This window comes from Aethalodelphis obliquidens, unplaced genomic scaffold, assembly GCF_003676395.1.
Source record: "Aethalodelphis obliquidens isolate GAN/ISIS:26980383/991018 unplaced genomic scaffold, ASM367639v1 scaffold55, whole genome shotgun sequence".
Classification (NCBI taxonomy): Eukaryota; Metazoa; Chordata; class Mammalia; order Artiodactyla; family Delphinidae; genus Aethalodelphis; species Aethalodelphis obliquidens.
Window position 1 is genome coordinate 12,896,652 of NW_020837999.1, and position 25,465 is coordinate 12,922,116.

The following is a 25,465-nucleotide window of genomic DNA, read 5'->3' on the forward strand; positions in this document are numbered from 1 at the left end:
ATGAAGCCACTGTTGACAGTTTGCTCTATTTTCTTCCGTTTGCTTTTCTATAGTGGTATCTGCATCTCTGTCTATATGCTTATAAATCTAGATTTAGAATCAAGTAGGAAGCGCCATAGCGTGCTGCAGGAGCCCCACGGGCTCTGGTAGTAGATCTCATTGATTCCTGGCGGTCCTGGTGAGACGTCCTGAGGACCCAAACTATGGAGTAATTGAGAGAGCAAGAGAGGAGGTGACATCCCAGGTTCCCCCCATCCTGCCTCGCGTACCCACACCGGTACCTCCACCGGAGAGGAGGGAGGGCAGAGGCTGGCTTGGAAGCCACACGGTGAACTCCCTCTCATGGGAGAGAGCCACCATCAGAGGTGGCAGCCCAGGTTTGCGCGCGTCCCCAGCTCAGCAGCTGCAGGGGCGGCAGGTTTTGTGGGGCCTTTGATCCATGAGAACAAAGTACGTCACAGGCGAGTGCTTGCGGGGCGTGGGCAGAGCACACAAGGGTTGCCAAAGTGACAAACACACCTCCAGGAAAGCCTTCCAGCTCTGGCTGTGCTTCAATCTGGGCAGCAGCCCCCCTCTGTCTCACGTAGGACCTGCATAGGAAGCTTGGGAATGCACGTGGCCCTTCCCCCTGGTGCTCCCAGCTCTGACCCAGCTCCAGCTCACAGGAGCTCAGAAATAAGTCACCCGAGGGCTCCTCGGGACTAGTCGGCAGCCCCTCGAGGTGAGCAGCTGGGCCTTTCCTGTACCTTGCTGCATACAGGGGCGGATTTTTCTGATACCCACTCACGTTTCTTTTGGACAGCTGAGACATAAAGCTCTTAGTCTTTATCTTATTTTTCTTGTCAAAGCTTTCGGGGATTAGAGAGAGACAGTTGAAAACACAGGAATGAGGGCGGGAGCTCACTCTGGGCTCAGCTCCAGAGCAGGGATTGGGGTGAATCCCAGCTGAATTTATCATTTATTCATTCGTCGAACACTTAGGATCACCTACTTTGTGCTGGCACTCGCTAAGGATTGCAGAGAAAGAAATATAAAGAAGAATATAATATATTCCAGATCTTGTGGAGTTTAATTTTTAACAGGGACAGACCTGTCATCAAATAATTAGTGAAAATGTGTCAGAAGCTAGAGTCTGATAAGTCTGAAACATTACCATAAACTTATTTTAAAACATAATGTTAGCCACATTTTGAAACAATACACTCCACAGGATCTACTTCAACCTCCAGACAACTTATCAGGGAATTCTTCTAAGTTTAAAGCAATGAGTGCAATTGTCAATGTGAAAAAAACACACGAAATACACTACAGAGTGTCCAAAAAGCTTGGAAACCCTGACGAAGTACTGTATTTCTTGTACCTTTTAAAAACAAGATTAACAATTGGATCTATTTCTTTAATTTAGAAGTATTTCACCTGAACAGGTGTCTGAAGGTTGAAGGAGAACATATTGAATGTAATTTTTGAAAATGTAACTGATATTCTGTTTGACAATAAATTTAACTCGTGATTCCTGATTTTTCAGGCACCTGTAGATTAGAAACAGGTGCCCGTGGCAGGGAGATTAGTTCTGCCTAAAGGAAGCACAGAAGTTTTCCCAGAGGAGGTAACATTTGATCTGAGCCTTGAAAGATGAGTAAAAGTTTTGTTAAGCTGAAGAATTTAGTGGAAGGATCAGCTGGGCAGGCTTGCTGGAAGCCGTTGGCTGGCCCTCCCAGAAGGCTTATCCTTTCTGGGTGAACCTCGGCCTGTTGTTTGCTCAGGTGGCAGTAGGATGCTGCCCTGGGTGGCAGTCCTGCCTGGCAGGGCCTGGGCCTGTCCACAGCCTGGAACCCACCCGTGAGAAAAGGCCCTGGCAGTCTTCCTCCCTCGGAGGCTCTGGGGCTGCAGCATCCCATCCTACTCACTTATGCTTATGCCAAGGCCATGCACGCAGGGACACCAGGGAAGGTGGAGGGCATTTTGGGAATCTGACACTTTGTGACGTCTGCTCATTAAGAAATCTTAAGTCGTTTTCTTCCTGATGACTAGCTTGAACTCTGGATCACAGCCAGCAGGAACCACAGAGATTGTTATATAAACACCCTTATTCTGGAGGCGAAGAAACCAGGGGTGAAGTAACTTCCCTGAGGTTGCATACTTTGGGTCATAGCATTAGCCCAGGCTCCCATAAAAACGGTCTTTCAGGCCTCTTCCAACTCACAGGTTCTTTGAAATGTAGGGGGCAAAATTCATTCGTTTTATACATTAATGGCCATCAATCAATCAATCAGCCTCTTAATCATCCAAACAATTATGTAATGACTGAGGGCCAGTGATGTCTACCACTAGGCTTCCTACAGTGGTAGAATCTAAGGAACTAGAAGCCAGGCTCTTTCTTTGCCCTTGAGCATCGTGCAATCTAGTTGAGTAGGAAAGAACCCCTTAGACACAATGAGAGTGACAAAGTGCGCTTGGTGCTAAAAAATAATTAAAGCAATGGAAGTTGGTGTAGGCTGGAGCTCTAGGAGAAGGAAGCCTTAGGGGAAGGGGAGAGCTGAGAAAGGCTTGGAAAGGATTGCTAGAGGGAAGGCGAAAGGCAGGATCCGGGTGGAGAGCTGTGGGAAGCATTTGGGAAAGCTCGCGAGTGCCTGTTTATATACAAGCCTACGCTCACTCCTGCACTCTCCCAGGCTCCCTGCTTCACCTCACAGTGGTTTTCATCTTCTGGGATTGGTAGGTGGTTTTGCCCCTTCTCCATCCAGGATAAATCAGTGGAGAAATAGAGGGGTGAGATGCCAGCTCCGTTTCGGCTGCAACATTATTTCTCCTTCGCTGGTCATTCTGGTATGTTTGGAAAATTGGACTTGTTCTCTGGCCAGCTAACGCTGCAATAGGAAGTAAAGCATGCTTCAGGGTGCCCAGACCCCCCCATCCTATTTCCACACAGTCCTGAGCAAACCACTCAGAGTCCCTAAATTGCTCAGAGCAGCTGTGGCTCTGGTACCAGGAGCAAAGGCCAATGTTAAGACAGTGCTGATGCGGTGTGAGATGCCCACCCCAGCTCCTGACGCCACCCAGGCTGGTGTCTCACTGCAGCTGTTCAGAGCCTCCCAAGACACAGGTGGAAGCAAGGGCTTCCCGGGGCAGGCCCCAGAACTCAGCAAGCTGGTCCTCAGCAAATGACTGGATGTGAAAAAACCGGAGCCAGAAGGAGAAAAAGAAATTATGGGACTGTCCTTGTTAGTATATTTTAAACAAAGCAGAACTCCAGGCAGCCATGTTAGGGACTGCATGATGTCCACGTGAGATCACACATCAACACGATGAAATGTGGGGAATCAACACAAGACGGACCTGCCATGTCGGGGCTGTAATCCCTTGAGTTCCTCTGACAAAAGTGACCGAGGGTGGAGGCACTGGTCGCTGTTGGGTTGCTCTGTGTCTACGACAGAGAGCCTTGGGGCTGCCTTCCTTCAAGGAGCAGCCTGTCTGCAAATGCTCAGGTCGGGGTGGATGCATTCATAGAATCTTCCAGACCCAGCCAACCCAGAAGGCAGTGGTGCCGGCAGTGAAGCATACAAGAGAACATGGAGCAGCATGTTAAAATGCAGATCCCTGGACCCTCCTTTAGAGACTCTAATTCAGCCGCTCTGGGGCGGTGCTGACACCGGCCCCAGACCAACCTGGCAAGCACTGCTGAGGGCTTTGGCTCTGCTGCCAGCCAAGAGGGGTAAAGCAGCCCCTCTTCACCCAGGAACTAGCTCATCTGACTTTTTCGGTCCTTCGCAGTCAAAATTCTCAGCGTTGGTATTTTTCATAACACCCTGTTACGCGACCTGGGTCGTTCAAGCCAGAGGAAACCAGGAGAAGCCGACAGCGGTTATCTTCTGGGTCACTCCCCTCCCCACCGTGGCCCCTCACTCCTGGGGTGGGTGAGAGAGAACACAGCCCAGGCACGGCCAGTCCCCGTGCGCCCAGGAGCTCCACAGAGAGCTGCCCCATCAGAGGGGCAGATGAACTCCAGGGCTCGCTTTCTGCTGGGCGTGAGCACCGGGAAGGCCCTGACACTGAGTGTTCAGGGCTCCAAAACGAAAGCAGCCGTGGATTCTGAGAGCGGCGGCTTTGACATTTGGAGTCCCCCTGTGTGAGAACAGAGAGACCCCTGTGCCTCCTCCTGGCTCTCTGAGAAGGGGAAGTAGGGCTGGTGGGACTGAGGCTCTCCACGGGGGAGGTTTATGTCTCCAGAAGGGGCTTCGGATGGGAAGGCAGCGGCGTGTCCTCAGGGCCGTGTGGTGGACACGTGTGGGCATGTGCCGGGACACACAGAGCCAGGCCTTCTCCCGGTCACTCTCTGTCCCTCCCCGCTCCCCATGCGGGCCCCAGGGCCTGCCTCTCCGGGGGGGACCCCTGGACAGTTCTCCCTGGCGTCTGGGAGGTAGCCCCTCAGGCCCCAGCCCCCGAGCCGGCACGGATCCAGCCACCCCCGAGCGCTCCCAGCCCCAGGCCGACGTCCCCGCAGAGGCGGTGGGGCTGGGGAAGGGACCGCAAGCGGGGGCGGGCGCATGAGCGTGTGTGAACAGTTCAAGTTCAGACGGGAGATCTCGGGCGATAACCCAGGCCCTGGATGGCGCCGCTCGACAGGAAACCTCGAGCGAGGAGACAGCTGTGGGCCGAGGGGAGGAGCTGCTGCTCCCGTAACCGCACTGCGAGGCGGTGGGAGCCGGGAGCCCGCCCTGGCCGCGTGGGGAGGAAGGGTCCCAGAGCCCTGCCCTGCGCCCAGGGTTCCTCTCCCTCTGGGGAATTCGGTTGGTGACTTGGGTTGCAGTCCGGCACACCTGGGCTTTGGCTGTGGTTGGACAGAAGAGGCCAGCCTCGGAGCGCACTGGGTGGGTGGAATGTGACAGCCTAGGCAGGACCCACCTCTGTCGGACGTGGGTGGCCAGGGCCCAGGGGTGTGAGCACGACTACCTCTAGAGAAGCCCCGGAAGCCAACCCCTGCTTCTCCCGTCCCCTTTCAAGGGGGACCTCCACACGTGGAACAGTGAGCTTGGCCTCAGAAAGCTCAAGCTTGCCTCTTTAAAATCCCGGGGAGTTGCTTACCCCATAAAGTACTTGTGTCTGATTTCCAATCGAAATAGCCTGTCCTCCCCAAAGCTCGGAGAAGCTGAAGCTTGATGCAGGGGGAAGCTGCTCAGCGGGGCCTCATCCTGGGCTTCACCCCCAGCCTGCCACAGTGTAGCAAGAGAAGCCCATCACAGGGTCTGCAAAGGTGGAGGAGGCATGGCCCCGGATTCAGGGAGCCCTCAGCTGGAGGGGGCATCAGTCAGACAGATAGATACGCAGGTTTCTGCTGTGGGTGCTGCCGGAGCCCCGAGGGGGTACCCTCAGTCGCCTGGGGCCAGCAGGATGGTTTCCAGAGGGCAGATGAGGGCTGCAGGGATGGCCCCTCTGCCTCCCTTCTGTCCTATGGTCTTCCTTGGGTTGTTCAGGCAGCTCAGCTCCTGACGCCCAGAAACCTGCTTGGCTTCTTGGGTACCCGACTCCAGGGAGCAGTGGTATGGCTGGAGCGAGGCCGTGGGTCAGAGGTGCTTTCACCTGGCTGGGCTGGTGCTCATGTCAGGGATGGGGCAAGGAGGGACTTGCGTGTGAAAACATCTCTTTTCTGCAGCACTGGATAATAATAGCAACAATAACGATTGTGCTATTCATTAGCAGTAATTGTTTTGATGTTCATGCATAAATGTATTAAAATTTCCCCAAATGCCACTAGAGTGAAAATTTCTGTATATTTGAAATACTTCCAAATGCCAGCAAGTCATCACTGGAAATGTACTGAGACACAGCCAAGTTCGAGGGGCTTTGCTAGATGGACGCGTCCCTGTCCCTCCACTTTCTGCTTGTTTAGAACTGTGCCGCACACACCTGGTTTGACTTAAGGGTTCACGTTATTTGTTTTTGTTTGGGTCGTTTAATATTATAAGTGTAATATACTCTCATAGAATTTCAAAGAGCACAAAAAGCTGCAAAGTAGAAAATAAGTAAAATTTTCCGGACATCCTCCTCCACTCATTCCTCTCCAGAGTTAACCATGGAAAATATATTTTGTGTATGTAGCTATCCAGATATGTAGATAGGTAGATAGATAGATATAGATACTTTTTTACTGTGGTAAGTTATAAATGATATAAAATTACCATTCAACCGTTTATAAGTGTACGATTCAGTGGCGTGAAGTACATTCACAATGCTGTACAGCCATCATCACTATCTGTTTCCAGAACTTTTTCTTTTCTTTTTTCACTGTCTTATAGACTTGTTATTTTTCAAAGAAATTACACACTTAATAGTAATAATAATTAATACTACACTAGTTTTGGTGTGTAGTTCTTTGAATTTTAAAATTTGGGTAGATTCATGTAACCATGATCACAAACAGGATACAGAGCAATTTCCCTCCCCAACTTCCTTATGTAGTTTAGAGTTTTATATATTCAGGATTCAATCCTCTTTTATGTGTGTGATTCAAAAATATTTTCTCCCAGTTAGTGGCTTCTCCTCAAACAAAGGGAATATACTTAACAAATTATGTGCAAAAACTTGTACACTGAAAAGCACAAACCATGTTTACAGAAACTAGAGTTCTAAATGGAGAGATTCATCATAATCACGAATGTTTCCAGAACTTTTTCATCATCCCAAACAGAAACTCCATCCAGATACGTTTTTATGTCCATATCAGTATACATATGCAGCCTACATAATATACCTCTTGTTTTTTATACACAAATATTAAACACACCATTCCAGAGCTTGCCTTTCACCTAATTATCCTGAAGATCTTTCCACAGCAGCACACACAGAACTATCTGTTGTGTTTGTTTTTTTGAACTACTATACATGAATACACCAAAATTTATTTATCTGTTTTCCGGCTGGTGGACGTTTACCTTGTTTTTCTTCTTTTTTTTTTTTCTTTTTTCTGCTCCTGCCGATAATGTTGCAATAAATATCTTTGTGCATATATCTCTGCATACTGTGAGGGCTTATCTGCAGAATAAATTCTCAGAGAAATGGCAAAATCCTGCTTGGAACTTTTACATGAGGGTTTTGCTCTAGAGTGGATTTCGTTTAAATGGTGCTAACGTTCAAGAGCATAATGACAGGGCTGTGTGCTGTGTGCTGTGTGCTGTGTGAAAGAACAAAGGCCTGGCGAGACATGGCCTCTCCTCCAGGCTCTGCTCCACGGGCACCTTGGGACCTCAGGAGAGTCACTTCACCTCCTTGACCTTCAGACTCTTTATCTGCAAAGTGGAGCACATAAGATCTGCCTGGCTTCACTTCACTTCACTCTTGTTAGGATCAAATGAAATCAAGAACGTAAAAGAGTTCTGTAACTGTAAAGTGTAGAGCAAATATTTGGTATGACCACAATTGTTATAGTGTCAATCCCTGGAGTCAACCAGGAAAGCCACGGGTCCAAGTTGGCAGCAAGAGGGAAGAATGAGTCCTTCTTTCTCCCTCTCTCTCTCAATAGGTATAGATATAGATGTATATGTATACATACATGCATATATGTATATATACACATATACGTATATATTTCTCTGTGTGTGTGTGTGTGTGTGTGTGTGTGCGTCTTGCTTATAACTGTGCCTGGTACAGAGCAAGTGCTGTCCACTAAAATGAGAGACTTGTCCGTGGGCCTTGAGGGGCTGCTGGGAAGGTGGAATGAGAGGAAAGAACTGAAACGTGAATTCTGCTCACCAAGGGAGATCACTGCCTGTCGTTGTTTTACTCCCAGAGCATTGATGAGGGCGTCGTCTCCCTGGGGTCTCCTCAGCGCCCCGTGCATCTCTCCTAATGGGAAGATCCGCTTACGTGCTCACCGCCCTACTCAGCTGTGAGGCTAGATCTGTGTCTACTTGCTCCCCACTGCCTAGCACAGTGCCTGCACCTTCTGCTAATAACGATGGCCTATCACGGTGTTTTGAGTACTTACTGTGTATCAGGCACTGTGCTAGGTTCTTGATTACATGCAATATGCCCCCTCCTTACAATGACTCAGAAGTTAGGAATTATGGTGGCTGTTTTCAGAGAAGGAAATTGTATTAGTCTGCTAGAGCTGCCGTAACAAAGTACCACAGACTTAGTGGCTTAAACAACAGACATTAATTTTCTCACAGTTCTGGAGGCTGGAAAGTCTGAGCTTAAGGTGTCGGCAGGGTTGGTTTCTTCTAAGGGCCTCTCTCCTCAGCTTGTAGGTGGCAGTCTTCTCTCTGTATCTTCACGTGGACTTCCCTCTGTGCGTGCCTGTGTCCTAATCGCCTCTTCTTATAAGGACACCAGTCATAATGGATTAGCGCCCACCCTAAGACCTCATTTTAACTTACGTTCCTCTTTAAAGACCCTATCTTCAAATACAATCACTTTCTGAGGTACTGGGTGTTAGGGCTTTAGCATACGAATTTTGAGGGGACACAATACAGCCATAACAGAAACAAAGGCTTGGTGGTCATAAGTGTAATGAACGATGAGCGAGCAAAAATGAATGGACTTGCATCCATCCCTTCAGCAGAAATAAACCACTCTCTGCGTGGAAACCATAGCTTTGTTTATGGGACAAAGGCAGAAAAAGATAAAGTAACTACATTCGGGTGGATGAAGGCAAATCACGGAGGACCTCACAGAGCAGGCTGGCCCCCTGGGAGTGCAGCCTGGATCTTAGGCCCATCCTGCAGCTCACCTGTCTTGCATCTCCAGCCAACCCAAGGGCCCAAGGCAACTGTGAACCCAATTGGCTTCAATATTTTTCTTTTAAATTTTATTCATGTTTTTGAAATTACAAAAATTATGTGTATTTGTTGTAAAAAGAGAAAACCCTGCAATTGCTCATCTCATGAAGAGTAAAATCCACTGACCAAAGAGGTTCTAACTAATGCCCCCCGCCTCTTGTCACCTTCTAACCTCATCTTCTAGCACTATCCCTCTTCCATGCCACCCTGGCCACACCCACTTCCTTTCTGTTCAGACACACCAGGCTTGGGGTCACCACAGGACCTTTGCACCTGCTGTCCCTCTGCCAGGAGTGCCCTTCCTCCCCAAACCCTCACAGCTGTGGTCTTCTAACCAGCTATGAAAAACGGGATCCATCTCTTTGTCATTTTGTACTTTTATTTATCTGACAAGTAGTGAGATTGAGTGTCTTTTTAGATGCTTATAAGCAATTTATTTTTCCTCCTCTGAGAATTGCCTACTTTTATATCTTTAGCTGATTTTTCTCTTGGACCAGTTGTCTTAGCTTTCATTTTTCAAAGTATTACTAAATTCTAAACCTATAAAAAGCTTTAGGAATGAAGTGGTTCATCACAGAATGTTTTACAATGGTGAAAAATTGGAAACAAATGGCCATCCATTGGGGAATGGTTAAACAGTGGAAGGATTATGACGCAACCTTTAAAAAGAATATTCAGTAAAACTATAAAGTAACATGAAATATGAATATGTGAAATAACATGGCAATATAATTTTAAATTATAACACTAACTGAAAAAATGTTTTTTTCAGGGAAAACTTTTTTATGTAGGATGATTACAATTTATAAATAACAAACACTTTGGAAGGCAATCTGCCATCATGTTAATAGTAGCTGTGTTTGAACGTGGTATTACGGGTGATTTTGATTTTTTTCTACTTTCCTGCACTTTTATAATGAGTAGATTTACTTGAAAATAAAAAGTGATCACAGAAAAAAATTTTAAATTATTGCACAAACATAACAAATTTAACGGAAATAAAAATAAAGAAAGGGAGATATTTACTCATAGCCCTGTTACCTCTATGAAATCAAACAGCTCCCTTTTTGCCCCATTCCCTTAGAATCCTTGCCTATGGGGAAATAATTTGTAGATGATTGTGACCAGATGATTAGCTTTACAATGAAACATGAATATTTGAAATGCAACACTGAGGAGGGAGTTGAGGAGACTGGCAAATTAAAGCGATTAGCAATAAATTACATGGTACTGATAAATGACATAGACTTGTTCTGCAGGTCAAGGTGATTAGGATGTCTCCAAGTGGGTCAGCCTCTCTGGGCATTGACCAGTGTGGGTCCTGGCCTCACATTTTTTTTTTTTTTTTGTGGTACGTGGGCCTCTCACTATTGGGGCCTCTCCCGTTGTGGAGCACAGGCTCCGGACGCGCAGGCTCAGTGGCCATGGCTCACGGGCCCAGCCGCTCCGCTAGCATGTGGGATCCTCCCGGACCGGGGCACGAACCCGTGTCCCCTGCATCGGCAGGCGGACTCTCAACCACTGCGCCAGCAGGGAAGACCCCTGACCTCACATTTGACAGCAGGTCAGCTGTACCTGTTAACCCCCTAGGCCTTTCAGCCCCTTGTCTCCTCCAAGAAAGAAGGTCATTTGTAAACTCAGGACATCAACTACTAACATGGATCCTTTGAGAAGGAAGGTCTCCACAGCCTGGTGAGGATCCCTTCTCCCCATCCCTGAAGACCAGTAAGTGGTCCAAGGGTATTACCAAATGGTGGTTAGGACTCTGGACCACATGGTGTCTGGATTATGGATTCAAACAGGCCTGGGTTCAACCCTGGCTCTAGACCTGAGGCACGTTATTAAACCTCTCCAAGTCTCAGACTTCCCAGCTGTAAAATCATAGTTGCTGTAAGGATCAAATCAGAAAACTCACACATGCTTCCTGGCACAAAATAAATCTTCAGCTAGTGGTTATAACTATTACCCTGTGTGTCTAGCCTATATTTTTCCTGCTGCAGTGAAAGTTAGTTGCTCAGTGAAAGAGAGCAACTCCCCAGGCCCTCCCCTGGGTGCCTATGAAGCTGCGGTCGACAGGCTGAGCATCACACCCAGCAGAGGTACCCCCTTTGCTCTGCCACTGCCTTCCTGAAAACACATGACTTCCTGTTTTCTAAATTCTTAGCCTGCAATGTCATCACCGATTGTGTCTGAGTCTGGAGATGGGGCTGGGCAGCAGCAGGACCCTGGGCTCAAGGTTGGAGATGCAAAAGGAGATCAGGAGTCTTGGAAGCTGCTCCTACCTGAATCATAGGCTATTAGTATTGATGCCATTAGCTCCTATGTAGTGAGAGCTTACCAGCCCGTCCCATTTACCTCACCTACCCTGGGAGGTAGCTATGATTACCCCGTGTTCACACAGCTAGTTAAGCAGCAGAGCCAGGTCTCAAGTTGTCTACCTTCAAAGGATTAACTCTTGCTGTGATGCTAAAGTGCTTTGTATGAAGGCAGAGACAAGCTGGTCATGGGTGGGATTTTAAAGGCCCTATAGACGTGGGAGAATCCGTGTTCTTTGTGCTTCTGGAGGCAGAACTAAGACCAAAGTTGTTTTTTAAAAGCTCCGAAAATTTGAGCTCTTCACCAGTAATTGATGGGTGGTGAGCTCCTGGTCACCTGAGCTATTCAAGCAGAGGCTGGAGGTATTAGAGAAGAAACTCCTACTAAAGGTAGGAAGCTCTCTGAATGAGAGAAACCCCAGACGCACCGGGATAAAGTGGAGAGACTTTGCATCAGATGGAATTTGGGAACTTTCTAGCTGAGTGATCTTTCTGAGACTGAATTTCCTCCTCTGAATAGAACTGGCAGTCATTCTGCCCATATCATATAGAGTTGTTCTGGGGATTAAACCCGGTAACACAAGGACAGAGTTCTCTAAACTGGACACAGTGCAAATGTAAGTTACCTCGTTATCATCTGGTGAAGCCAGGAGTTCTCGGGATAGCCACACACTATTGAGCTCCTGTTTTATACCAAGTACTTTATACATATGCATTGTCTGGTTTTATCATATACCCTGAAAGGTGGGTCGTTCCATCTTGAGCTGGGGAAGCTGACCAGGTTCCGTCCCCAACCTTGGCCTGATGGGACATGACGGGGTGGGAAGTCCTGGTCCACTCCTGCTGCTGCTTGTACTTTCAGAGCCTCTATCGTGGCAAAGAAGTTCACCTGAGACCCCTGGGCTCAGCACGTGCCACCAGGCAGGGCGCTTTCTCCACACACTGTTACTCATTTCATCTGCATAACTATCCTGTGAAGTCAGTCTTATTATTAAAACCCCTTTTGCAGATGGAGGAATTGAAGCTCAGAGTGGTTAAGAGAGCTGTCCCCAACCACAAAGCCAGTAAGAAGCAGATTCAGAATTTAAATCTTAGCCTTTCTGGCTCTAAGGCTTATGTTCTTTCCTCTTCTCAAGTGGCCTCATATGTGTTAGGTGAGAAGGGGAAATAAGCAAGTGAAACCAAAATGCATCATCTGTGCTTTCCAGGGCTTGTCGGGGAGGGAGACACGATGTGAAAAGTTCACAAACTGCTGTGACAGTGTCAAAAGCCAGCAAACAGTAAGGGCTGTGAATTCAGAGCTCGGCGAAAACTCTGTGTCCTACACCTAAAGGTGAGGTGCACCTAAGGCAGAAGGGTTAGACAAGTACCTGGAATTGGGAGACTCAATAATCCCATCCAGCTCTGCTGCTAATCTGCAGGTGTCCTCAGGGGAGGTACTTTGTTCCTCTGGTCTCAGTTTATCAACCTGTGAAATAATAGCACCCTGCCTACCTTCTGGGCTCTCATGAGAATCAAACTTGATCAGATACAGGAAGTCGTTTTAAAAGTACAGCTTGGGGTTCAAATGGGAGGTATCCTTATAAGTTGGATGTGAGGGAGTTCAGCAGATGCTCTGCTCCTAAAAAGGACTTGCTGGAGGGGGAGATGGGTACTAGTGTGTGTCTGCAGCTTCGGGCTACAGCAGGGCCAGGTTGATTAAGTCCTGTTCTCGCTGTTCACGGAAGCTTCCAATCTGCCTGAGAGACAGAAAAACAACGCAATTCAAATACATCTCACCCAGAGAAACCAGACCCTGTAAGGGCAGGTGTCTCCTGCAGGCTGCCTTCTGGGGCCCCAGAATCTTCCTGTTAGTGGTCAGTGCCATGAAACTTTCTGAACGCAGGGCTCTTATGAAGATGACAAAAGGGTGTATAGAGGTGGCTGGGCTCACTGTCACTAATAAGACTCATAACGATTTTGATGGCAATGAACGTATGGACAGATACGCTGTGATCTGACTCCGGTTTCCCCTGGAGTCTCACAGGGCGTGTCCCAGGCATCCTGTGTCAACCAAAAAATAATGCAGGAGGCTGCAAATAAGGGAGGAGTTTATTTGGGGTCTTAAGTACTGAAATTTGGGAGACACAGATTCGGGTAACCCTGAAAGAGTGTTCAGAGGAAGAGAAAGCATCAGGGACTTAGAAAGACAAACAGCCACCAGGCTGTTAAGAGTTGCCTGGAGAGAAGTGTGATTGATTCTGATATGAATTGGAAATTATTTGTCCTTCAGGAATCTCAAGTTGTTCTAGAGTGCAGGTTCCATAAGTAGATAGACGGCCATGTGTTATTTTAGGGTAAGGGTCCAAAGTGTCTTGAGTTTCTGGCAGGTGTTCTGGATGACATCATCAGGTCAAAAGGTCAGATTCCATCCAGGCTGAGACGTGCATACGTCACACTTTCTTAATGGTCTCCTGGCTCCATTTTAGAGAGCTCTCTCGGCAATGCTGATGCAATTTTGATTTTCCTTTCACACCTGCTACCTGGCAGGAAGGCTCCAGCTTATCACGCTGTCGGCCCACTTCACCAGTGCCTACTTGATGGGTGACAGTGTGATGACAGGGGGGCTGGGAAACACCTGGAATCCAGGTTCCCGGTTCAGCCAGGCCCTGGCCAACTGGGGCGGCCCCAAGTGTGTGGTGGGGATTGCAGTGAGCGTGCTAGCAGGCAGTCTCCTGGCTCTGAGCAAACACAAGCTGCAGGCTGGATCCCCTTTTGTCCCCAGTGTTCTAATCTCAGATCCACTGCGGGAAGTACCTGAGTATGCAGGGCCAAGCTCTTCTGAAGCTCCAGCCTGCTTTTTCTCCAGGTGACATTAGGGTCGTGCTTTGCCCTGGAGTAACTGGAATCACCTTTAAATCGCCTATCTCAGCCTGGCCACCTGGCGTGAGGCCTGATCCTGGAGCACCTGTAAGACCACTCCAACCCTGCAGCACCTAGATGTGTTCCAGCCCAGCTGGGCTTCAGTTTCCGTATTTGCCATGTGTCTGTCCGGACGCGGGGGTCCAGGGAGCCTGGGGCTGTGGCCCGTGGATCGGGTCACCCGTTGCACCTGGGTAATGTGGACTGGGGCTGGGGAATTGGGGAAGGATTCCCTTACTCAGCTTTGCTGAGTCTGCCTGCAGGGGCCCACGGAGTGGCTTGTGGAGGCCCAGGTTGGATGGGAAAAGGACCATGGCGTCAAGTTCCACCCCCAGCTCTCACCCTGCAGCTCAGCTGGGAGCATCGCTTTCCTGCATTGTAAATAGGGTGAGATCCCCTTTCACAAGGTCACCATCATGTCCAGGCCTGGGCTAGGAGGCTACTGCTAGGTTTTGACCCTTTCTTCCTCGAATAAATGTATTGGTGGTGATTTGGAAAAAAAAAAAATCACGGTGATAACAATGGCTGATGTATGGAGCACTTCTTACCTGCCAGGTCCTGCACCCCGTGATAATTATCTTAATTAAGCTTCACCATCACCTAATGAGACAGGTAATATTACTATCCCCATTTTACAGATGAGGAAACTGAGACTTAGAGAAGTTCAATAATACACAGTTCAGAAGTACACAAAAATGACAGTGCATGTGAGTCTTTAATTTTGTTCTTTGTCTCTGTTTGGCATGGAATTTATACTTGTTATAGGGTATGGCTGTATCACTGTGGAAGGCTGTACCCGAGTGACGCTGCAGCTCTGAATCTCAACCCTGCTGTGCACTGGCCCATGCTCATGCCCAGGCCCTACCCCAGACCAATTAAATGAGAACCTGGGGGCATAAGGGAGTGGGCTAATTCTAATATGCAGCCAGGATTGAGAGCGAGAACGCTCAGTCAGTAGCTGGGTACTTGTTCAAGTGCTGGGGTTCTCTGGGGTGCTGTGGACTTGGGACAGGGGATGGGAAGCGTGAAGTAAAACAGCTTCTCCACTTGTCTAGGAAAACAGCCACCATATAACCCCATTAAATACCTCTCTTTGGGACCGAATGTGGTGGGGATAGAAGCAGCGTGACAAATGGCTCACGGAAGGAGGCGAACAGGTCTCTGCTTTGGGGATGGTGGGGGGCTGGGAAGAAGCTGGAACCGGGAGTGTCCGTGGCTCCTGCCTTTGAGTTGTCATTTTGGAAAGCTGCCTGCTGTTCAAGGGAAGCCCCTCCACCCTGGATGTGGCCTCATGAGCTAAGCCATAAGCTCCATGAGAGCAGGGACTCAGAAGACCCTACCCAAATGCTAGACATCATTAGCCTTATGGAGGAAATTTACAAAAACACCTACCGATACATTCTCTCATTTGATTCTCACCACACCCTCAAGATAGACATGATTATCCACCATTTTACACATGGTGAAACTGAGGCCCAGAGAGGTAAGGGGACTTGCCCAAGACCACACAGCTACTTAGTGGCAGGGGAAGGACTAGAACACATCTGATACCCAATCCAGGGCTCTTTCTATTTCAATATCCCCTGACATCAAGCAAAAGGCCAATAAATATTTAATTAGTCACGTGATTGAATTAGGTCCTGGGTCCCCTCAGGGAGCTTTCTGGATGACCACTGCCTTCCTCAGTCCCGTTCCTCCCTGCATGGGCACAGCTGGACTAGGCAGAGGGAAGCTTCCTACCCTGGGAAGCGTGTGGCTATTAATACCCTTTCCTCCACCAAACCACACACAGCACACCTGTCTTTGGTCATAAAATCATGCTGCTCTTTGAAAAGGAAGAAAGAAAGAAAACCTTTTTCTATTACTTATCTCTGGGGAGGCGCCCAATCCCCTCCCCCACTGCACTGGCTCTGCACAACACCAAGAAATATTTCTTCTGGTTTGTTATAAATTTACTGTCCGGTAATTTTTCTCTTCTCATTTTATGTGACAGGCAACTGAGCGATTGTCTCCCAACCCTTTTTCTGAATCTCAACCACCCCCATAAATTGCCGCTGTCACCTCCTCTCCAGTCCTAAAAGGAAAAACACCCCAGCTTTGGTGGCCTTTGCTGGGGGCTGGCTTGTCTCCTCGAGGACTTCGGACACCCACCCTTGGTCAGCAGGGGCTTCCGGCACTGCCTCAGGGCTGGAAGGCAGGCCAACCTCGTGTAGGGGGCCTGGCATCTTCCCTGAAAATTCCATAGATCTAATGAATGTCTTCCCTGTGCTCTGTGCTCTGATGCTGGGGGTGAAGGAAGAGGCAAGCATGAAGATGCGGCCATTGTTCTCCAGCACTTACTCCAGCCTAGATGGAGGGGAATTTCATAATCCATCAGCACACGAATTCTCACTAGGGGCTGTGATGGCGGAACCTGAGTCCCATTCCAGCAGCTGAGTGGAGCAGGTGGTGCTAGCAATGGTAGGCGGGGAAGGGGAACCAGCCCCAGCAAAGAAGGTGGGTAGAGCAGGAGGGGCAGTGTGGGGAGAAGGCGTGCTGGGGCCTGGACCTGGGCTGCTAAGTCAGGGCCGGACTTTGCTCAGGAAGACTGGCTCGTGGATGGTTTCTGAGAAGGGGCTATGGGAAGTTTACAAAGAGATCAGCTGCCCGGCACCAGGAGGGCCCCAGAGTTAGGGAAGGAGTAAAAGGTTTGAGGACAGAGGGAGTCATGAGGTGGAGGTGGGGACTCTGGAGCAGGCTTGCATCACCTGCTCCCAGGGCTTGTGGCAGAAGCACGTGGGGGAAAGGAGAGGAGACATGCTGCCTGGGCTGTCCTGGGCTGCTTCTCATTTGCTGTGTGCGTGCTCCTGGCGAAAACTGAGCTTCTCTGTGCCTCTGTGTGTCCGTGTGGGGCTGTTGGGAGGATCTGACAAGTTATTACATCAAAGCGGTGTCTGGCACCGAGTAAACACTAAAGAAATGTTACAGTTTTCACCCTGGTCAACAGAAGAGGCAGCTGAAATAGGGTAAATAACCTGCCCCAAGTCACAAAACTAGTAAGGATGAGACCTTGTTCCAGTGCACGTTATCCCATTCCCGTAGCCCCGACGTAGTCCTGCAGGCGGCCATGGGAGGGCGCCCCGGGCCCGGGAGAGACTGTGGCCGCGGGACCGCTGCTTCTCTGATACCAGGCAGGGGCGGAATGAGACGCCTACTACGCCCCGTTTTACACCTGAGTTGCTGCACACATACCTGGTAGGAAGAACAGTGTCTCCTCACTCATAGTGCAGTGAGCTTTCAAGTAGAAATGCTAACTTTTATTTAACCAGAATATTTACCGTACCTCTTTCCCCAACTCCATTGTACTCCAGTTTGCATAGGACAGTTTGACCAAGGTTGTTATGGCAGTAGGGATTAGGGGCCCCTTGGTAATTTGGAGTGGCTTCCGGAATGCATGGTTCAGATGGGGCTCACACCCAGCTGGGCTCCCGTGCCGTGAGGCAGCCGCCCTGTGCACAGTGGACAATTTCACCTTCCATTCACCTTCCTGCCTTCCAGGCTTTGTGGCCCTACCGGGTGCCATGTCCACTGTTGGGGCAGGTTAGGTTTTCCCAGGGGCTGGTCCAAGGTGGGGAGAAAGGTTGTGCAGGTGGGGTATGGAGAGTGGACCCAGCACCCTGTCGGGTTTCCTTGACCCTTCAGGGGACCCCTGCCCCCGCCCCCGCCCCCCGGGGTTGTGAGGGCATGTTCCGTCACCTGAGCCTCATTGACCAATCTCATCTCTCGACACAGCGGCACAGAGCTTCGGCCTGCTCGATCCTAAACTATGCTACCTGTTGGATGGGATCCTCTTCATCTACGGTGTCATTGTCACTGCCCTGTTCCTGAGAGCGAAGGTGGGTACCACTGGGTTCTGGGGGGAGGGCATGGGCTCCCCAGCTCGGTGGATGTTCAGAGGGCCTTGGTGCTGGGTGGTACCTGAGTCTTGGTGTACATGGGCAAAGCAGGGACCAGCCAAGTGTGCCCACTGCGGGGGGGTGGGGAAGGGGGGGATGTCTGGCTGAGTGGGACAGAGTGGGATGGTGAGTCTAGTGCTGGCCCCTTAGTGAGGAGACATAGAGATGTGTGAACATCAAAGCGTCCCAGGGCAGGGTTTCTGCTGGCAGGAAAGGGGGTTATGCTTCAGGCAGTGAAGAGCAGGGAGGTGGGGAATCTCTTTCCAGATTCTGCTGTCCAACTTCTGACCCATGCTCGGCCAGCCTTTTCTCTTCAAACCTGTTTGCTTATCAGTACGAGGGAGGGTTGGCCCAGAGCCTGGGTTTTCACCTAGTGCCCTGCAGACCCTGCATTTCTTGGAGGGGCTGGGACTGGGGGTGGCCGTGGCATGGGCAGAGGGTGGAAGGACTTCCTGAACGGAGGCCTCAGTCGTTATGACTTCCGTGCCTCAACCCATTTCTCTTTTGGATTTTGGACTTTGCAAAAGATTTTATTATAAGAAATAGTGTCTTATGGATTTTCTTAAGTTTGAGCAACGCTGCCCTAAATGATCTCTCAGGTGGTTCCCAATGCTCTGAATCTGCAAAACCGCGCAGTTTCAGCTGAGGGGCATGAACTGAAAACAGATCGAGGCCATGCGCCCGGGGCAGGTCCTCAGGACACAGTGCCACACGGAAAGCACCCTGCTGCAGAGGTCAAGTTAGAAGGTGGGACCTTGCACAGCTACCATCCTCGTCGAGGTGTCCTCCGAGCCCCTGAGAGGAAGGGGCCTGGAGAACCTCCCGGAACCCAGGGGGCGCGGCCCGCGAGCCCGGCGCTTCTGCGCACGCGCGAGGGCGAGGGCCAAGGACCGGAAGCTGCGGCTAGTGCCGCGGGCCCGTGCGGTGGCTACGCTTGGCCTCCGGGAGGTGTAAGGACAGTTGAGCTCAGAAAAGAAGCTGCCGCGCCACCGGCTCCCGCAAGGACCCAGCCCCCCCGCAGGCAGGGCGCGCGCCGTTGGCCGTCGAGGAGCGGAGCGAGGCTGCCTGCGCAGAGAGTAACACGCTTTCTCTCCTCTTTATCCAGTTCAGCAGGAGTGCCGACGTCCCCGCCTACCAGCAGGGCCAGAACCAGGTCTATAATGTAAGTCCGCCTCTCCCGTAGAGCCCGGTCTAGAGAAAGTGCAGTCCTCTGCTGGGACGTGGGGAAAACAGCGGCCGGGGCTCGGTTGTAGGTCTCGTCCGCGGCTGTCAGCCTTGTAAGTTGTTTTAACCTCCCTGGGGCTCAGTTTCCTAACCCCGAAAACGGGGATAGTCATGGTGCCTGCCTCGGGGAGGTTCTCTGAGGATGCGGCGCGCTAGCGGTGTGATGCACGGCAAGCGCCTGCGTAGTGTAGTGCCTGCCCCTAGCGAGCTCCCGCCTGGCAGCGGTTTCGCAGGCTGGAGGGGTGGAGTGGAGGAGGAAAGTGTAGAATCTTCCCTTTGGTGGAGAAGCGACTTCACGCCCTCCGTGCAATGGGACTTTGAATGGATGATCCACCCCCGCCGCCATGGTAATAAGCTCTTTGAGATGTTCTCCGAGATGACGGTAGCCGAGGGATCTCCCAGTCCGTGCTCCTTTGTGAGCCACCACCCAGAAGGAACTCCCAGTCCTGCTGGCCCCATCCTCCTGAGCTTCTGTTTCCGGTCTCTGACGCTTTTCTCTCTATTTCAGGAGCTTAATCTAGGACGAAGAGAGGAGTATGACGTCTTGGATAGGAGAGGGGGCCTGGACCCTGAGATGGGAGGGAAACCGGTAGGGCCTTGCTGTTTGTGTGTGTGTGTGTGTGTGTGTGTGAGAGTGTGTGAGGGCTCAGCTGGGCAGTGAGGAGAGGGCTTCTCAATGCCAGCGCACGCTGCCACTATGCTGGACCCTGACGTGCGAGAGGCCTGGCCATGCAGACAGATGGGGCCCCGTTTGCCGCTGCCCCTCTCCGCCTTCGCCCTTGGCTCCCTCCTGCATCGCAAGGGGCCTCACACACATTAATGCGGCATGCAGGCCCTTATGCCGGGCTCCCAGCAACTCTGTGCTTTTCGGCTGTAGACTCCACACCCTGTGGGGACGGGAGCGGCTGGAGGAGGCCGGAGTGGGGTCTTCTTAAGAGCAGAGCTCAGCCTGGGTGTGAGAGAGCGTGTCCGTGTGCACGAGGGAATCCGAGGCGTGGTATCGCTGTGAGGGCCTGTGAGTGGCGGAGCACAGCTGCGGAAGCACGGGGAGGGCACAGGCGGATGGCAGAGCCCACAGAGAGTGTGGGGAAGGGGCCTGGGGAGGGTGCTGAAACTCTCCTGGCCTGGATCCCTGTTTCTCCATCTCTAACTTCTTCCCCTCGTCTCTGCCGGCAGAGGAAGAAGAATAAGAATCCCCATGAAGTCGTGTACAATGTGAGTAGAGGACATGGCACAGTTTGCATTGGAAAGTTGGAGGGTAGGGCTGGAGGAGGGCTCTGGATGAAGGCTTTGCTCCCTTCTCCGCGGTCTTTGCCTGACTTGACCTTCACTTCCCTGGCCAAGTAGTGCCTCACCTGCTTGCTGCCCGCAGTGGCTGCTCGTAGGAAGGCCCCTTGGCTTGCCTTCCTTCGGCCCCTGAGCCTGCCGCGGGAGTCCCCAGATCAGCCTGGTGACCTGGGGGGACAGCGAGGTCAAGCTGGGCAAGCCCCTCTGAGGGGCTGCTGTTCTAGGGGCCGGAGGAGTGTCCTGAGTGTGGCCTCTTGTTGAAAACTTCACCATCCTGGGTGTTGATCTGGGTCTGCCACACAGGGGACCATCGCAAAGGGTCAGCCACTGCAAAGAGAGCTACTCTCCCTCCCTCCTGCAGTTGGCCCACGCACAGCCACGGTGTTGGCTGTGTGAAGAGACAGCTTGCTCAAACAGATGCTTCTGGGGGCTCTGGGGTGAGCCGTTGCATTGTCCAACGTGCGTGTCCTTTGGCTAGGACTCCACATCTTATCCTTTTGAACCTCTCCTGAGCTGAGCTCAGTGCAAAGGGCTGGCAGCTCAGAGAAGATTCCAGAGGGCTGAGGAGGGGGAGAGGGGGTTGGAGCTGGTTATTGGCAGAAATGTTTGAGTCTCTGGAGCCTTGAATGTGGAACCCCCCCACCAACTGGGGAATCCAGAGGTTTCCTTTTGAGGGGAGCCCACTGTTTGCTACATCAGTTGGTAACACCGGTGTCTCACACCCTCTTCTTCAGGAGCTGCGAAAAGACAAGCTGGCGGAGGCCTACAGTGAGATCGGGATGAAGGGCGAGGTGAGTGATACTCCTTCTTCATTCCCCAGGATTGGGTGGTATGGGGGCTGCTCCAAAGAGTCCCATCCCTTCCTCCTATCACCTGCAAAAGCCCACGTGGTGGCTGCCAGAGGCAAAGGTTAGTCCAGCTGTCATCCATTTGATAGTATATTAGGTACTCAGAAAGTGCTGATACCCTTTTAGGATTAAAAACCAAGTTAAATACTAAGATGGTCCATGCTTTGCAAAAACAGGCCAAGTCTGTCAACGTTCATAATAATTATCAGGTGAGTAATGTGTGCCAATGTATGTTCAGCACTTAGGATGGTGGGGCCCCTTGTTCATAAATGATTAAGAATTTCCATAAGTGAGAGCAGAGCTTTGAACCCGTCTAGGTTTGATCTCCGTGTGACTACATAGGTGGCGTGCCCACAAAGCTGGCCTGGCCAGTGCTTTACCAGGTAGATAGTCTCATTTAATTCTCACAGTAACCCAATGGGAAATGTGTACCCGCCAGGCACAGGAGGTCCAACAACTTACCCAAGGTCACGTAGCTGGTGACGAGGGAGCCAGAATTTGAACGGACTCTACAGCCCGAGCTTGTACCCACGACCTAGTTGCCGTTCCCAGTGAGCATTGATGACTAGCCAGGAATCTTCTTAAAGATTTGTTTTATTGAAGTATAGTTGATGTACAATGTGTTAATTTTTTACTTTACAGCAAAGTGATTCATTTATACATATATCTCTGTACTCTTTTTCATCTTCTTTTCCATTATGGTTTATCACAGGAGATTGAATACAGTTCCCTGTGCTGTACAGCAGGACCTTGTTGTTTACCCATCCTATGCATACTGGTTTACGTCTGCTAATCCCAGACTCCCGGTCCTTTCCTCCCCCACCCCCTCCCCCTTGGCGGCCACAAGCCCGTTGTTCTCCACGTCTGTCTGTTTCTGTTTTGTAAATGAGTTCATTTGTATAATTTGTTTAGATTCCATACATAAGTAATATCATATAGTATTTGTCTGTCTTTGTCTGGCTTGCTTCCATGTCTTGGCTATTGTAAATAGTGCTGCAGTGAACATCGGGGTCCATGTATCTTTTCGAATTATAGTTTTCTCCAGATATATGTCCAGGAGTGGGACTGCAGGATCATATGGTAACCCTGTTTTTAGTTTTCTGAGGAACCTCCATACTGTTTTTCCTAGTTAGCCAAGAATTTTGAGAGCTGCAGGGAGGCTTGTTTATTCCAAGCAGTGGCAGCGTGGCCAGCTCCAGTGCGGCCCAGATCCAGGAATCTGATGCCTCTGAGGATCTGAGTCAGGCACAGCAAACCTGGGCCCCATCAAAGCCAGGCCTCAGCTTACTCTGCGGAGGCCGAGGTCTGACCAGTGACCTGAGGACCCTTCTCTCCCGGGGCAGGGGTGCTGACTGGGAGACGGTCACCTGTGACTCTCTGGGGGGTCCTCTGAGGAGGACTCTTGAGCAGGAAGGCTGCTGCTAGCTCTCTGACCTTGTAGCCTTTTCTTGTCTCACTCCACAGAACCAGCGGCGAAGAGGCAAGGGACATGATGGCCTTTACCAGGTGAGTGCTGCTGGCTTCTTCCCGGGGTGGCACCGTCTAACCAGAGCCAAGGTCACGCTCCCTTGTGTTGCTTGTTGGCAGTGCCAGCTCTTGTCAGCAGCTGGACTGGGCGAGCCCAGGGCACCCATTCAGGCCTGTGGTGACTCTTCTGCTGGTCAGCCCCTGGGGCGGGGCTGCAATTCAACCATTCAGGCAAATGACTTGGTTCTAGTCAGGAGGCCATGGGAGCCCCTGGGGGAACTGGGCACAGCAGACAAGCGGCAGCTGCCCAGAGGCTGTGTGGTCTTGAGCAAAGGGCAGATGCAGGCAAAGGACACCACACAAGCCACTTCCTGCCTCTTGCGCCGCTGCTCTGGGCCCTTGCAGAAGCCTTGCTCCACCTCGTATCCTCACACCTAATAGGATGGGAAGATGGGTGAGAAGATTGAAGTAGACAAGTTAAGAAAAATAACTTTAAATAGAAAATGTAGTCAGGTGCCTAGTTTTTGCAAATCAGGGTGAATAATTATGCAAACTAAGCACAGCCAACCTACTTCTCTAAAGTATAATCCCCAGTGGGTTCTTACTTGGTTCTTTGTGCCTCACTGGGGCTGTTCACAGCTTGCTTGATTGACTCCAAAGTTTCAGGCTACCTGGCTTCCCTGAGTTCAGAGTGATGGCAAAAGGGCCCCCAAATTTTACTGCGTGTCACTGCTGTTGATCTGTCTCCTGGACCAGAGGGGGAGACGTTCCAGTGAGATTGGGACCAGACTGCCTGTTCCCTGACAAAGAACGTGACTGTAGTAGCATGGCCAGGGAAGGAGGCTCGGGAGGGCGGGGGCCAAGGAGCCACTCTCTCCCCCGTGACAAGTGCCGGCTTCCCGGAGGCCCGGGTATCAGGGGCAGTACGCTGTCTGGAGCAGGTCTGAGGCCTCCCCGCTGATTCCCAGCTCAGTGTCCCAGCTGGGCGACCCTCCTTCCTCTGTGGTCTGACACGCAACTTCGTAGGGCACAGTACTTGGGAAGCCGGGAGAAGGTGAGAATTTAGCTGGGAAGGAATTGCACCAAGGCCATTCCCAGTGGGACACAGGACCACCTCTGCTGCAGGTGCATGGGCCAAGGCCCCACCTGTGCATGAGGGGACAGTTCCTGGGCCTCTGAGCTGGGCGGGAGATCACAGGCCAGGCTGCAGCAGACACCTGTTGGCCTCCAGGCAGGCTCATGCCCACGCAGAGCTCCTGACCCCCTCTTCTGTTCCAATTTGCTTTCCCCAGGGACTCAGCACGGCCACCAAGGACACCTATGCTGCCCTCCGCATGCAGGACCTGCCCCCTCGCTAACAGCACCTGGAATTTCACCACTCACAGGCCAGACCTGCAGATGCCCAGATTGTTAAAGACACAGGATAAAGTATTTACAAACCAGTTCACTCATATTTCTCCACCACCCAAGTATTCTTCTTTACGATCGGGATGCTTCAAGTTGTAACATGTGGTCATACCCAATTGCAAACTGTCACACAGAATTTCTTCCCTGGACGCCGGCAGGGAGCGCGTCCCCCAGGCCCTGTCCTAGAGGAGCCTGCTGGGAGTGCAGCATGTTCCGGGGTTTTCTGCTTCCTGGAGGCTATGGGCAGGCCCCGTCCCCAGTGGCTCTGGGCTCTTACCTGGGGGACGGGCACCCTCCTCCTCCAACACAGCTGAGGAGTTCAGGCTGTGTTCTGTAATGTCGCCCGAGAAACCACAGATGTTAGCGCGTGTCCTGATGGTCTGCATCGTTCTGTCAGTATTTGAGTGGCTTCGCTCCTGCTGTAAACTTCGCTTCTGTTGTCAGCGTAGCCCATCATTCCACGGTAACTGGTGATGGGCCAGGGAGGCTGTGGTGCCTCCCTGTGAAGGGTGAGGGCACAGGGGAAGGGGGGGTAGGTAGCAGCTGGTGGTGGCTGAAGAAGGGAAGCAGTGGTGGATCAGGGACGGGAGCAGGGGAGCCAGAGGCCTGGGGGCGCAGGAGGGGGCCCTCCTGCAATCAAGCATACGTTCCCCGTGATAGAACTTGAGTGCCAGGGCCTGTGGGGACCAAAAAATGAAGAAGCCCAGCCTTGCCCTCCCGGAGCCCACACTCTCACAGGGAAGCGAGCTGTGAAGAGTCCGGTGTGCAAGAACACAGCAGTGTCATGGCTGACTACGAACAAGGTGAGGGGCAGCGAGACCACATTCTCTGCAGGCACTTGGGCACCTCACACTGAGTGAAAAGACAGCCGTATTGGGAAAGGCCTCAAAAGAAGACTCCGCTCCACTCAGACCTAGAAAGATCCCAAAGGACAATGGCAGGGTGGGAAAAGCCTCAGCTGACTTACCTGGAACAGGGCTGTGTGATAAAAGGGCACGCGGCTATGGATGGAAAACCCTCTTTGCTCTGCTCGGTGTTAATTTATACTGGTTTGCTAGAACCTTACTTTTTTGCATAATAAACGCTTCAGTGAAAATGCTGCTTTACCGTAAGCTTTATTTCGGCAGTCAAGCCTGTAATGGTCATTTAGTCATCAGGCGATCAGCCTGCTGCTGGGAGAGAACAGGATGGCTCCTTGGAAAATGCAGGAGAGCCAGGTGCATACAGTGGCCCAAACGGGCTGTGCTTGGGGCAACATGGTGTCCGGCTACGCCAGGAGTCCTTACGCAGGAACCAGGAGAAGGTGA

General features: G+C 51.1%; 1 protein-coding gene across 2 annotated transcripts in view; it reads left to right on the forward strand.

Moving 5' to 3' along the window:
* CD247 (CD247 molecule) overlaps positions 1-25,256 on the forward strand; it is a 78,028-nt gene extending 52,772 nt beyond the window's left edge. Inside the window, exons 2-8 of one of the 2 annotated variants that reach the window (XM_027086433.1) lie at positions 17,762-17,865; positions 19,031-19,087; positions 19,658-19,738; positions 20,326-20,364; positions 21,171-21,227; positions 22,749-22,790; positions 24,044-25,256. In XM_027086433.1, coding sequence (XP_026942234.1) covers positions 17,762-17,865; positions 19,031-19,087; positions 19,658-19,738; positions 20,326-20,364; positions 21,171-21,227; positions 22,749-22,790; positions 24,044-24,109 — 446 coding nt within the window. In that variant the 3' untranslated portion in view covers positions 24,110-25,256. Of the gene's footprint in view, positions 1-17,761; positions 17,866-17,951; positions 19,088-19,657; positions 19,739-20,325; positions 20,365-21,170; positions 21,228-22,748; positions 22,791-24,043 lie in introns of those variants that run through there. The other variant, XM_027086432.1, reaches the window with a different exon arrangement.
* The last annotated feature ends 209 nt before the right edge of the window (positions 25,257-25,465 follow it).